Source organism: Theropithecus gelada, chromosome 7b (assembly GCF_003255815.1).
Source record: "Theropithecus gelada isolate Dixy chromosome 7b, Tgel_1.0, whole genome shotgun sequence".
In the NCBI taxonomy this organism is placed as follows: domain Eukaryota; kingdom Metazoa; phylum Chordata; class Mammalia; order Primates; family Cercopithecidae; genus Theropithecus; species Theropithecus gelada.
The window spans coordinates 68,456,108-68,471,415 of NC_037675.1; the positions used below are offsets into that span (position 1 = coordinate 68,456,108).

General features: G+C 35.1%; 1 protein-coding gene across 7 annotated transcripts in view; it reads left to right on the forward strand.

The window, feature by feature from the left end:
* GPHN (gephyrin) overlaps nt 1-15,308 on the forward strand; it is a 719,765-nt gene that overhangs the window by 622,576 nt on the left and 81,881 nt on the right. For all 7 annotated transcript variants that reach the window (XM_025392025.1, XM_025392028.1, XM_025392024.1 and 4 more), the window contains one exon: nt 5,182-5,274. In XM_025392025.1, coding sequence (XP_025247810.1) covers nt 5,182-5,274 — 93 coding nt within the window. The remainder of the gene's footprint in view (nt 1-5,181; nt 5,275-15,308) is intronic.

The following is a 15,308-nucleotide window of genomic DNA, read 5'->3' on the forward strand; positions in this document are numbered from 1 at the left end:
TATAGAACTGTGAGCCAATTAAACCTCTTATCTTTACCCAGTCTCAGTATTTCTTTATAGCAGTGCAAGAACAGACTAATACAATGATATATTACAAATTGAATATATAGTTGACAAAAAATATATACATGAGTAGTATTCAGAGTGGCAATGATCAAGGAGAACTTACTATCTTGAATGAAGTCTTGAAATAGATAATGGACATAGACTGGCAGCAAAAAGGTAAATAACAGTCTGGGCTTAGGGAAGCCTTGACCATATGCATGGAAGTGATCACGTATATACAGAAACATGACTTGGCTAGAGAGAGGGGTACAGCTTCAAGGAAATGAGATTAGAGGTTATCAAAATATCCTTCTCTATTTTATATCCTCTTTGATCGAAGCTGGTTGTATTTGATTGATATGACCTTTTTCTCTACTTATCTGATATTTTCTCATAGTCATAATCATTAATGCACTCATTCATTGACTCAGTCATTCAAACAGTTACTGAGTGCCTTTACATACCAAACACTGTGCTTGATACTAGGATTACAAAGATGAATAATATATACTGTGACAACAAAGAATTCAAAGCCTGATGCAGAAGTCAAGACAGTTTCAGAAACAGCCATAATACAATGTGAAAACCATGCAAAAATAGATGGTTACAAATCTTATGCAAATATTAAAAGTAAAGGTAGTCCCTCCAACCGATTCTCTCTTTAATCACCAAAGAAATTCCTAAAAGACAAATCTCATTACCTTTCAAGAGACTTAAATTATGCTAGTGAATTAATTTGAAGTCATTAGTCTGCTTAAAAATCCCTCATTGGATTCCCATTTTTACAAAATTAGGTTTAAACTCCCTTGATCCTGTTTCATTTGTCTAAAATGCCCCCCCTCTCCTACCTGGTTTTGAGTTACCCTTTAAAACTCAGCTCAGGTGTTTATCTCTTCTAGGAAGATTTTCTAGATGTTCCACAAGTTTTTGGTTAGGTGATTTTCTGTATGTCTCCCATATCACCCTGTACATTTTCCTGCCGCTGTCTATGTCATACTATCTTGTCATCATCTCTATTTCTCTATCTTTCTCTTTCTCTCATGCACTGTACTTGTGAATTCCTTGAGGACATCAACCAGGCCTTACGGGTATTTTTGTCTCCAGTGTCTAGCATATATTAGGTTCCCAGTGTTTGATGAATGGATGAGTAAATCAGTCAGTGAACTTGTTGGCCTTGGTAAGAGACAGAAGACCAAAGAGGTAACATCAGAGCTGAACCTTGAAGAATGCATGATATTTACTAGGAGGAGAAAAAAGGAAAGAAAAAAAGCGTTCCTGTCCAATGCAAGATGATCTGCAAAAGCACAAACTAGAAAAAGCCCAGAATGTTTAAGATGTGACAAATCATACTTTGTATCAGAAACTGGACATTTGTTAGAAATAAAGGTCAATCACAGTATAAATATTTCCCACATTGTGCTAAGCGATTCTTAAACTAGCACTGCAGAATTATTATAATAGGATATGTTTATTAATTTTTAACCTACTAAAGTTTGGGTGGGTTGCAGCATTTAAATAACTACATAATTCCTTGTCATACATACGTTTTTCTCATTTGAGCCTCCTCAGAAATTCAAGGGATATTTTTTAGTATTTGTATATATGTTAGAATGGGGAGTAAATATTATTGCAAACTACCAGAACAAAGTTTTTAGATTCCAGAATCAAATGTTATCAAATTAATATTGAGTAGATTCTATACCGTAGGAGCCTTCCAGAATGGAATTACACAATAAGATGTATGAACAACTCAGGCATTCAAGACAGAAATCAAGTGTGCTGATATTCTTTTATCCAAATTGTCAGTGAGACCTTACTCAACTTTCTTCCACTTCCATGTATCTAAATCTTGCAAAAGCAGAAGATAATCATTATTCCTCTCCTCAGAGTATTAAAATAATTCATTCATGTGCATTTCAAGACACTGTGAGATCTATAATACAGCTGTCAGTATCAGTTGTCTTTCAAACTTAGCATATTAAATATAAAGCCCCTGTCTTAGAATATTGGAAGAAAGAGAGCCATGCTGAGCCTGTTTCTTTGGGGCTACTGGCAAGAACTTAGGGTGGAAACGTGACTATACTAACTGTTGATTCTTATGGCCAACAAATTTGTAGTTTTTTGTTGTTGGTGATGGTGTCTGTAGTGATAACATATATGTAACATAAAACTTACTATTTTAACCATTTTTAAGCATATGGTTCAATAGCATTAAGTATATTCACATTGTTCTGTAACCATCACCACCAGCCATGTCTAGAACTTTTTGGTCTTCCCAAACTGAAACCCTATACCCATTAAACACTAACTCTCCTTTCCCTCCTCATCCCAGCACCTGCCACCACCATTCTACTTTCTATCTCTGTGATTTGACTACTCTATGTACCTCATGTAAGTGGAATCATAAAATATTTGTCTTTTTGTGGTCAGCTTATTTCACTTAGCAGAATGTCCTCAAGATTCATCCATGTTGTAACATAGTCAGAATTTCCTTCCTTTTTAAGGCTAAATAATATTTCTGTATGTATATACCATACTTTGCTTATCCATTCATCCGTCAATAGATACTTGAGTTGCTTCCACCATTGACTATTGTGGATAATGTTGTGAATATGGGTGTACAAATATGTGTTCAAGTCCCAGCTTTTAATGTTTTGGATGTATACCTAGAAATGGAATTGCTGGTTTATACAGTAATTATGTTTAATTTGTTAACTTGAAACTTTTTAAATGTGAGGGACATAAAGGAAGAGCAGTGGGTAGAGGGAACATGAGTTGTAGTAGTTATTACTATGGTGATAGTATGGCTGAAAAGTTCTAAAATCTAGTTTTTCCATCTTACCTTAGCCACCTATGAAATATATTGCTGTAGGTAAGGACTTAACTCTATTTAAACCTCTCTTATGGCCGGGCGCGGTGGCTCACGCCTGTAATCTCAGCACTTTGGGAGGCCGAGGCGGGCAGATCACGAGGTCAGGAGATCGAGATCATCCTGGCTAACACGGTGAAACCCCGTCTCTACTAAAAATACAAAAAAAAAATTAGCCGGGGCTGGTGGCAGGCGTCTGTAGCTCCAGCTACTTGGGAGGCTGAGGCAGGAGAATGGCGTGAACCCGGGAGGCGGAGCTTGCAGTGAGCCGAGATGGCGCCACTGCACTCCAGCCTGGGCGGCAGAGCGAGACTCCGTCTCAAAAAAACAAAAACAAAAACAAAAAACACTGTCTTCCTTCACCTGTAAAATGAACCTAACAGTGCTCTACCAGATTTTCATGGGATTAAGTGAGATTATATATGTAATTCATACAATGTTAATAAACATTTACTATATCAATGGGGCTAGCCACCAGAAAAACTCAGCCCTTGTGCTATCTCTGATTATTAACCACTATTAGTGCACTATTCAAAATTCCAGCAAAGTCATTCATGTAGATTCTGAGCTGGTGTACATTTTGATCTACACCCCCCAATGCCAGGACAAACTACTTCGACATAAGGAAGCATCCCATGAGGTTTATTGTGATCCTGGACAAGCACCACTGGGCCCGCTACTAGGGACCATATAGCTTCAGGTTCATTTGGGAGTTAATGTTATATATGTGAATACAAACTAGACCCTATGGTCCCACCACTTCCCTAGTCTTACATAGTATGGCCCAGACCTCCAGTATAGCTCCAGAATAGCTTCAACATCCTAGGAGTATCTGAAGCTAGAATCTGCTGAGTTCTCCCTTCCAATTCAAGTGCCAAAAGGGAAGAGTCAATATCACTATAGAATATAGTGATATTCAGAATAGAAATTTGAAAATCAGATGGTCAGAATATAAATTTAAAAATCTCTCTACACTTACTTCTAGGTCCTAGGATCTGGAAATCAGGGACCCTAGGTGGCTAAAGTCAAAGATAAAAAATACAGACTCACTTATCCAGCTCTGGATCAATGAAATTTTATAAATTATACAAATACTTCATGTAAATCAAGTCCTGTATTACTTGTCTTGGTTTCTTTTAATCCTTCTTCTTCCTCTTTTTTTAACCTCATTTATTTTTGCTTTCCTTTTTTTAAATTAACAATAAAGACAGTTTCTGACTAGAGGATTTAAGGAATTGGTTGTGACTCCTGAAACTTATTCTTGTTGGCACTAGTTCGAATTTCTGAGCCAAAAGTGATTTTCATCCAGAGTAGTCTGAATACTCACTTCATACAAAAGGTTACTGGTGCTCTTCTTATAGGCACTAAATTATTTCAATTAATGAAGCCAAAATCAAAGGCTAAAACTCAAATGAATGACTGGGACATTCCTTTTTTTAAAAAACTTTGTCTTCTTAAGAAAAAAACAACTTTAGGATTAAAAAATGATGCGTTCATTGTAGAAAGTGTGGAAATTTTTGGAAAAGTAGAGCAAAGGGAATAAAAACCATAAATCTAACATTCTGAAGTAGTAAATGCTTTATATTTTCATGTATGGTTTTTCCTTCTTTTTCTATTGATATGTACACTTATATCTTAATACAGTTAAGACTATATGCTGCAGATTTGACTTTGCATGTGGTAAAAATATATATCATAGGAATTTTCCTATGTCAATGAATATTCTTCATAAATATTACTTTAGCCTCCATAATATTTTATCTTAAGAATATATCATTTCTTATTTAAATACCTATATTGTTGATAGTTTGGTTTCTTTCCATTTTTTCTATTGTAAGCAACTCTGAAATAAACATATACAGAAACATTTATCCATTTTTCCTAGGATAGAGTTCTAGAAGTGAAACTACTAGGTCAATGGGTATGAAAATGTGTAAAGTTGGCTTTCCTTTTAAAGAAAATCATATTTGGGTTGTTAAAGGATTACTGACACATCAACTGAACACATCTTTGATTACTGTATAGCACCTCATATTCAGATAATCTCTACAAACATTGCCATGAATTGACTGAATATAATCTGTTATTTCAGGCACCAGAATGCATCTCTTCTTTCTGCCCCCTATTTCTTGGGACAGAAATCAGGAGGTCTGACTGAACCCATTTACAAGCTGTGACAGACAAGCACTCATGCCCATCTTGTTTATGACTGCCTGCTTACCCGTTGCTCTCGATATTTACATTTTCCTTCTTTTCTCTTCCTTCAGATGGAATGGGGCGAGTCCTTGCTCAAGATGTATATGCAAAAGACAATTTACCGCCCTTCCCAGCATCAGTAAAAGATGGCTATGCTGTCCGAGGTGAATATTTTGGTTCTCTTAAACATGATCACACTTACACTGTATTTTTTTTTTTTCAGATTGTTGGCTTAGCCCAAGCACCCAGTAGCTGTTAGGTTTGTTTCCCCATGATTGTCAAAATTCACAGATAACCATGTTAATCTGCACCTGTATATTTTCTAGCACAGTCTTGATTAAAACTTTTCAGATAAAGAAAAGTTATATGAAAATTCTCTTTTTTAAATTTTTTATTTTTAATATTTGTGGAGACATGGTAGGTATATATATTTATGGGGTACATGAGATATTTAGATACAGGCATGCAATGCATAAAAATCACATCAGCGTAAATGTGGAATCTGTCACATCAAGTGTTTATCCTTTATGTTACTAAAATTCTTGCTTACAAATAAATATATAGGAAGAAAATTAAAACACTGTACTTCAATTTATTCTTTCTGTTCCTACACATGCCAGACAGCATACATTCTTGGTGTGGAAGTTTTCCAAATGTTTTCTAGTTGAAAACATCTATATGGTCTAAGAAAAAAGAGCAGACTCCCAACACAAGAGTAAAGTTGAGGTGGTCTGTTCCGCTTTCAACTCAAACATCAGTAAAGGGCTTCATAAAAAGCAACATGAGGGAAACCTCTAATTCTGTAGAAGATGCCATATTTCAAAATTCTGGAGCCCCAACAGCTAACGCAAAGTTGCCTGAGATTGCATAAAGCTTAAAAGCAAATACTAAATAGCATTTTTCTGCCTAAATTCCAATCTAAGAACCCCAAATGTAAATTCTGAATTGCTTAGAAACTGTTGTTGATTTTTTTGGTTTTGTTTTTGTTTTTCCATGTACAACATGATATTTTAAAATATGTAGTATACATTGTAGAATGGCTTAGCTGAGCTAATTAACACATGCATTACCTCACATACTTATCATTTTTGTGGTGAGACTTAAAATCTGCTCTCTTAGTGATTTTCCAAGTATGATACATTGTTATTATGTTATTGGTTATTAATATAAGCTTGATATCATTGAAGAAACATGTTAAAAAAATTTTCAGTTTATCAGAGCTGTTAAGCATGCCAATCCCTTTTTAATGGGGTACATGAGATATAGAGTTATGGAGTGTCTTACTTGGCTTTGGTTTTGGTTTTTTTAGCTACATTTAGCCATGAAAATACAGGTTGGGCATCCCTAATTCAAAAATCCAGAATTTGAAGTACTCCAAAATCTGAAATTTTTTGCGTGTTGACATGGCACCACGAGTAGAAAATTTTATACCTGACCTCATGTGAAGGGTCACAGTAAAAACACACTCAAACCTTTGTTTAGAAAAAGTATTTGAAACATTGTTTAAAATCACCTACCTTGTGGCTATGTGTATAGGATATATATGAAACATAAATTAATTTTGTGTTTAGACTTCAGTCCCATCTGCAAGATATCTCATTATGTATATGCAGATATTCCAAAATCTGAAAAACATCAAAATCCAAAATACTCTGGTTCCAAGCATTTCATATAAAAGATTATCAACCTGTAATTTCCTTTTTCTTGTAATTAAATACTTCATTAATCTCTGTGTTCCATCATCTCTTAGTAGTTATCTTTTGATGTTGGAGATAACATAGCAAATGGTTAAGGCTACAAGCATTGAGCAAAGCTCAAGTGATCTGGGTTTTAGTACCAGTTCCATCTGTGTAACTTTGAGCAAATCACTTAAATTTTTTTAGCTTCAGTTTTCTCATCTCTAAAATTATGATAATTACAACAATACTTACCCCAGCAGGTTGTTGTAAGGATTAGATGAGGTTGTAGAAAGCCTTAGTAAACTACCTGACACACATTTAAAAAAAAAAAAAAAAGAACACTTGATAATTGTATTTTAAAATGTTTAATGGTAGTAACCATTATTATCACTATTATTATTTTAAACACATTTTCTTAAACTATCTCTGAAAAAGGGCTAACATTTGAATTGCTACTCTCATTTTCTGTGTAAATAAAACGGTAGAGAGATTGAGCTTATGTTTTTTCATTTCCACTAGTGTATTCTTTCTCAGGAAGATTATCTTCGATTTACTTCATTCAGCTTGATCTCACTATATCAGAATACTTCTGAAATTGGCAAAGCCAAAACATAAATACCAAATTCCCAATGGCTCCTGTGTTTTTTTCTTTCAAATTGCTTCCTTCTACAGTGTTGATCAGAATAAATATTGTCCAGACAGAAAATTATTTTGTCTTGTGATAGCTTCACTGGCTCTTCTAGTTTCTTTTTTTTCCCAACGTCATTGTTGGCTTGAAATAGTTTCTTATTGCCCATCTAAAAAGTAAATTCTGTTTTGATGTTACAATTTATAGCCATACAGGATTACTATAAAATGACAAAGAATTCTTGCTTCCAGAGTAAAGCAAACAGCTAGAGCAGATGAAACACCAGAGACAAAGAAGTCTGTTTTTTATAAAGTGGGAGAGAGTGAGAAAATAAATTATTTGAGGCAGAATTATTCCCAAACAGAATATTGTTCTGTGATATCTACATGAGCTAGCAGCACCTCAATTAAAAAAAAAAAAAAACGGTTGCTGTTAGCTTTTCTTGTTGCCAAAGGGAGCAATTAGCCCCTATGAGCTTTTCAGACACTGTACAACTCATCAAAAAAATTTTATGTAAAATTACCATTTAGTATCCTATTTTTGCTTTTGTTTGGGAGGGGTTTTTTAGTTATTTCACCAGAAAAAAATCTAAAATGGCATCTCACATTATAAAGAGTCAGAGAGATTATCTACCATGAAGCTGATTCACATTCTTTCTTGCAAAGAGTTGCTAGTTCTCCAAGATATGTAACATATAAGAGAGACATAAGTGATAACCATTCTGTAGATGGTTAAATCTCAAAGTAGGAATGGTTAGTGTGTCTGTGTGTACAATATGAACATCATAATTAAAGAAACAAAAGTCTTCTGTAGACAAGTGGCATGGTCTTACAACTATGCTGAATTTTCCAGTTTATACCTCCTCACTTTTGTCTGTAATTTAGGAAGATAAACTCTATGAATCCTAAAAGTTATTTTTACTATATTTAGTAATTAAGATGATTTTCATTTCTTTAAAGGTAAATATATTCATTAGCCTCTTTTCTATTATAAATACCACCCCAGGCAGTGTTTTGGTAAAGAATATCCTTGAGGCCAATTGTGGCTCTCTACGACCCTCCTTTGAGTACCTCCTTCTCTCTACCCCTGTCTTCCTTTACTCTGGTTCCTTTCTCCCTGCTCCCTTGATTCTCCCTATTTTCTTCTCCTCTGCCTTTACCTTAGGCCTTCCAGTAATAACCAGTGGCACTCGTGGGCATTGCTAACCCTCTAGGTGTAAAGATGTTGCTAACTTGCTCTGGATCACTAAGCATTAGCCAGTATCCTTCAGAAACATGTGGGATAAAACTCCAAACCAGTTGGAGGATCACTTGCTTTAAGGTATGTGAGTTCAAAAATCAAGACAGTAATAAAATGACTAAGGAAATAAGTAGAAACAGCTCAAAATAAAACATTAAGAAAAAATAGAATGTAAAGAAGGCAGGAATCAAGTGATGATAATATAAAATAGGAGGAAGACCTGTAAACCTAAAACTGCATTCATATGGGAATGAATTTGAAAGATAAAAGTAGATAAAATAAAAATGAAAGTGGCATATTTACAATTTGAATCAATACAGTATTTTTATTTTCACATTTTTGGGTTTTGTTTCTCCCTTCACACTGATGAAGCTAATCGTCCTCTTGATGCATTCACATCCTCCTATATAGATGTGGGTGCTTATTGTCTCACACTTTCTTTGTGGATATTAATAAGGGCAAAAATATCTCAGAACTCCAAGTTCAGCTTTCTTGAAAAAGTTCAATTTGAAAGGTTTATCCCTTTAGAACTTATTTTGGGATCATTTGGAAAAAGGAATATTTTGAACAAACCAGGAATTATTTTCAGAGCCATGGATAACATACAGTTCTGAAAAAGTATATTAAGAGAAAGCTTTGCCATTTGGGTAGAGAGAATTTTTAAAGTTTTTTTTTTCTTGTTTACATTCTGATTGAAATTACTTGTGGAAAATGCAAAAATAATCAAAAGAACATTTTAAAACTACCCATTAACTTACCCCCTGGTAAGCCATTATTAACATTTTGTGCGTTTACCCCACATACAGTGGGTTAGAATACACCAAAATTCAATATAGACAACCCACAGCCGTTGTGACTTAGAGCTAGTTCTTATTCTTTCAACAGTAATCATATTTCAGGGCTTTTGTTGTATCCATTTGAATCCTCTTTGGCTACCACTGGTTCTGCAATTCATTTGACAGCCTATTTTTGCCCTCTACTATAGGATACTTTCAGTGAAAAAGAGGGCCTTATGATATGGGAGTAATACTCATGTGAGTATTACTATCTATTATCTATTATCTATCTAGATAATTTGGAATAATTTAGTTTAGTTAATTCCAAAAAGAAAATACTTAGGAAAATAACGCCTCCTTTCCAAATACTAACAATTAATAGGCATTTTCCCTGGAAGATAATGGTAAAGAATATACAATGCCTTCTTACTCATGTATCCTGTGCCCACCTCCCTGCTTTCCATAAGAAAAGGTAGCCAGTTTAAAATTCCAAACAATTTACCTAATGTAATACTTGAGTGTAATTGCAGTAAGTATGAATCCTCTTATTCCAGGTTTGTCACCTTCTCTCGTTACCTTTCCCTGCCAACGCCTCCTATAATGTTAACTTTAGTATCCATATAAATACTATTACCCTGTGCCCTTCTTGCAGTCTCAGACAGTGTAGTTCTATAAGCAGAGTAAACAAATTACTATTCCTTCTGCCTTATTCCTCTATCAACTATTTTCTAGGACCTCTGAAAGTTATGCCATCTCTATGTGCTCTAATTTGTTCAGCCTTAAAGTGTAAATGATGAGACTCTTTAGTATTGAAAATAAATGAATAGCTCTACAGTATTTCAAGAGACTTGAAAGATCACTATGGCTGGAAAAGGAAAATGAAGGATAATTCCATGGCAGATGATTCGAAGATTATTGTTTTCTATGTACACAATGAGTAGTTATCTAGTGGTATCAATTTCATATCAAATAATATAACCAGAAATCTTCAAACAAATGGGTAAACAGAACTAAAAGTGTTTTCTGGACATTAGAAAAAGAAGGAATAAGAGGGAACAGCTTCAGGGTCTTGCATTAAACATTGTTTACATAACGCATATGCCATTAGGGTTTATATTGCTTTTATCACTTCTTTCAAATTAAATTCTACAGGTGCAAAGCAGAAAAGAAAACTCATTAGCAGATACGTCAGAATTATAAGGGAAACAATTCTAAGTCTGTAGAAGTCCTTCAAATCCATTCATCTTTTCTAATGACGTACTGTGGCTTACTTTCTTTTTTTCTTTTCTTTCCAAGCTCTAGGTTCATGTGCTATCATACCTCCACTTCTACCCTCTCCTACCTAAACTTGTAGAATTCATCTTGAAAAACTGCAACTTTTTTTAACCTGTTTCTTTCATAGATATTTTTAAATAAATATAGTCATGCACCACATTAACATTTGGGTCAAAAACAGACTCTTACATGATGGTGGTCCCATAAGATTACAATGGAGCTGAAAAATTCCTATTGCCTAGTGACATTATAGCCATTGTAAGACCACATAGTGCAACACATTACGTTTCCTATAGTTAGATATGTTTAGATACACAGATACTTAGCACTGTGTTACAGTTGCCTATAGTATTCAGTATTGTAATATGCTGTACAAGTTTGTAGCCCAAGAGCAATAGGCTATACCGTGTAGCCTAGTTGTATAATAGACTATATCATCTAGGTTTGTGTTAGTACACTCTGTGATGATGTTCACACAACAAAATTGCCTAACAATGCATTTCTTAGAATATATCCCCATTGTTAAGTGACTCATGACTGTATCAGGAAGTTAGATAGATTGATAATTATTTTTCTGTCTTTATAAGACAAACCTTAGTGTTAATGTAAAATTTGGACTCCTGTAGTTCACTAATTTTTTATTCCTTAAATGTTCTCTTAGTCTGAATTTGTCTATATTCAGTTAGATCTTATAGTGCTCTGCTCCTCAAAAAGGGTAATCCATGGACCAGCAGCCTCAGCATCAGCTTGTTAGAATTTAGAATCTCAGGCCCTGTCCCAGCCCTACTAAATTAGAATCTGTATATTCACAAGATATCCAGATGATTTGCATGTACACTAAATGTTGAGAAATAAGAGAAATAATAAAAATGACTCCTCTCTTGGTACAAAGAAACTTCTGTGTAGTTGGTTGACTGATTCTTCCTTAGCTAGCAATATAGAGTAAACATTTACCAACTGGAAAGGTTCAGGGTAAGGTGGAGAACATAGTGCAAGTGAGCACATATTCTCTCCACAATTGGTATACTTTCCCCAGTAACAAAGACCTTGCTCCTTAGAATCACTTCAGAGCGCTTTCACATGTGGACTTCCCTGAAACTCCATACTAGGTCTGCCCCAGATAACCTCCCAGATGACCTCCAGCTACTCATTATTCAGTTTATTTAGAGGATTATGCAGAACATTGATATGAGCATTTACAGGAGAAAAGAGAAACACTTCCCACCTAAAACTTTATGAGAATGCCAACTTCATTTCTTTATTCTTTTAACAAATATTTATTATCAACAATGAGCTAGGCACTATGCTAGACAGAATAATGACATAATCTAAGTTATACAGAATTAATCAAAGCAGTCTCTTTTTTTTTTTTTTTTTTTCAGACAGGATCTCACTATGTTGCTCCGGCTGGAGTGCAGTGGTACAATTTCAGCTCACTAAAACCTCCACTCCCCACCTACCACCCAGTTCGCAAGCCATCTTTGTGCCTCAGCCTCCCAAGTAGCTAGGACTACAGGCACACACCACCACACCTGGCTAATTTTTGTATTTTTTGTAGAGATGGGGTTTTGCCATGTTGCCCAGGTTGGTCTCAAACTCCTGAGCTGAAGTGATTTGCCCAGCCAAAGCAATCTTTCTAAACATTCTTAAGATGCTGACTCAAATTTTGAAGGAAACAATATATATGGATCAGCAAAAAGTATATATAACAAATATAGAACTTTGTGTTAGAAAATATTACTTATTTGTTCATTTGTGCATGAATCTTCTAAGAACATTTTTGGAACACATTCATTCATCTACCCACCATTTTGAATACTTAACATATTGAACATTTATTTAACACCCATTGTACAGCAAGTGCCAGGGATTTGCAAATACTATAAGTACATTTAGAAGCTATAATTGATTTCAGGCTACACTGGGGAAACAAAAGAGGATGCTGACAACTCTTGAGGGGAGAGGAGTCAGATATAACTTCATAGAGAAGATGACACTTGAGCTGAGCCTTAACAGCTAGAAAATCTTTAATCAGAAGGCAAGAATAAGAAAAGGATACTTTAAGTAGTGGAAGTAGCATATATCATGGAGCCAAAATATGAATTATCTTGGTACTCTCAGGGATAGTACTAGCAGTTGACAATAGCTAGAGTATAAGGTATAAGGAAGACATGAACCAAGGCCTCTGCACATATGTTCTCTTTGCACACAATGATGGAGCACTTTCACTTCATGTCTATCTTTTCCTCTCTCTCCCTCTCCTCCCTTCCCTCCCTATCTCCCTCCCTTTCTCTCCCCCCACCTACATACACACACACACACACACACACACAGCCCTACTTAGCTCATACTCATTCTTCATATTCAAATCAGAAATTCTTTTATCATGCTTTTCGTGACCCTCCAGTGTAGCTCAGGTACTTTAATTGTATACTGTCATAAAATCATGTTTCTTTGCTTTGGAGTGTTTTTCTTAATTTGTATGTATGTATTCATTAATGTGATTATTTGATTAATATCTGCCTCTCCTGATGCATCAGTGACTTTAAGAATTTTATTTTAACCACACCCATGGGAAGAAATACATTAAATATATTATACATCACAAGCCAATGATATACACATACATATATAACATATATGGTACATATAAATATACATACATACACATATATAAACAAAAATAAGTTTTATGAAACAAGAGTCATCCTTACCATGTGTGTTGAAATATATTTCTATCCTTTTTATTAAAAAGTTCTTCACAAGTTGATTTTACAGCCTACCTCCATTTGTCATCCAGAGTTTGAAAAACCTTGTAACAGGTTGGCACTGCACTAAAATAGAAGCAGTGTCTAGGTTTACCCCCTACTCTCTCTCCAGCCCCTAATTTAACACTTGGGGCATAAAAGACACTCAACAGACATTTACTGAATGAATAAAAGGAATAAAGAGCTTCAAAGGTATTGTTTTAAAAGTGTGATTATCCCCATTTTTACCAACAAGAAAACTGAAGGTTAGAGAAGTTTAGTAATTTTGCTGAGAGTCCCTCAAGCTAACAATAAACAGAACCAGGATTCAGATTCAGGTTTCTTTACTCTAAAACAATGCTAATTTCCCCTTTGTGCAGGAAGTAAAAAAAGAGAAAACGGGTCAGGCACGGTGGCTCATGCCTGTAACCCCAGCATTTTGGGAGGCCGAGGCAGGTGGATCACCTGAGGTCAGGAGTTTGACACCAGCCTGACCAATATGATGAAACCCCATCTCTACTAAAAAAACAAAATAAAATAAAATACAAAAATTAGCCAGGTATGGTGGCGTATGCCTGTAATCCCAGCTACTCGGGAGGCTGAGACAGGAGATTGGCTTGAACGCGGGAGGCAGAGGTTGCAGTGAGCCGAGATCACGCCATTGCACTCCAGCCTGGGCAGCAAGAACGAAACTCCGTCTCAAAACAAAAAAAGAGAGAGAAAATATCTAGGTTGCCATAGGAGGTAGCAAGCTGATAATTATTTATCTAGTAGAGAAACAATTTTAAGTAAGTTTATTCACGTTTGAGATGCAGTTAGTGTGGAACTTTGAAAGATAATTGATGTTTTAATTTTCTACAGTAAGAAAATTATCATTTGCTCTGAAAGATGGCAAAAATAATTGGGGGAATAGATGAAACAAGATTGGTAAAATGTTGATAATTGTTGAAGCAATGACTTCTATGTCTGTTGTAAAAACTTTTTTTTTTTTGAGACGGAGTTTCACTCTTGTTGTCCAGGCTGGAGTGCAATGGCACGATCTCAGCTCACCATAACCTCCGCCCTCACAGGTTCAAGCAATTCTCCTGCCTCAGCTTCCCGAGTAGCTAGTATTACAGGCATGTGCTACCACACCCAGCTAATTTTATATTTTTAGTAGAGACAGGGTTTCTCCACGTTGGTCAGGCTACTCTCAAACTCCTGACCTCAGGTGATCTGCCTGCCCCAGCCTCCCAAAGTGCTGGGATTATACGTGTGAGCCACCACACCCGGCCTGTTGTAAAAACTTCTTAAACTTTTTAAAAAAATAACCCATGAAAATGGCTTAATAAAATAACATTACCATAAAACTCTTCTATAATATTTTTTACAAGTAAAAATTGAACAATATAACAGGATTCAAAAAAAAACACAGAAAAGCAAGAGTTTATTAACTTGGATAATATCTATAAAGCGTAAAATACAACATCTTGTGACAGAAGGAACCCAGTGTTAATTTTTGTCCTACTTCACATCATGCTAACCAAAACCATTTATGCAAAAAAGGGATGACTTCATTATAAACAGTGTTTTATATAAGACTTTAGAAAAAAATATCACTTTATAGCTACATAAATGAGCAGTTAATCTAATGTCCTTTTAAAAAGAGAAAATATCATTATTTATCACTATGATTATAAATGTTAAATATTCATATATAATGTATATATTTTTTGTAGATATGCCCCCAAAACTCTGCTGTTTGCAGGTAACGTGAAGGTAATGGTCATGATTTTAAAACATACTAGATAGACATTTTTGCCCCATCATATTGGTCTGAAAGCCACATCATATGTCAAGAAAACTCTTTAAATC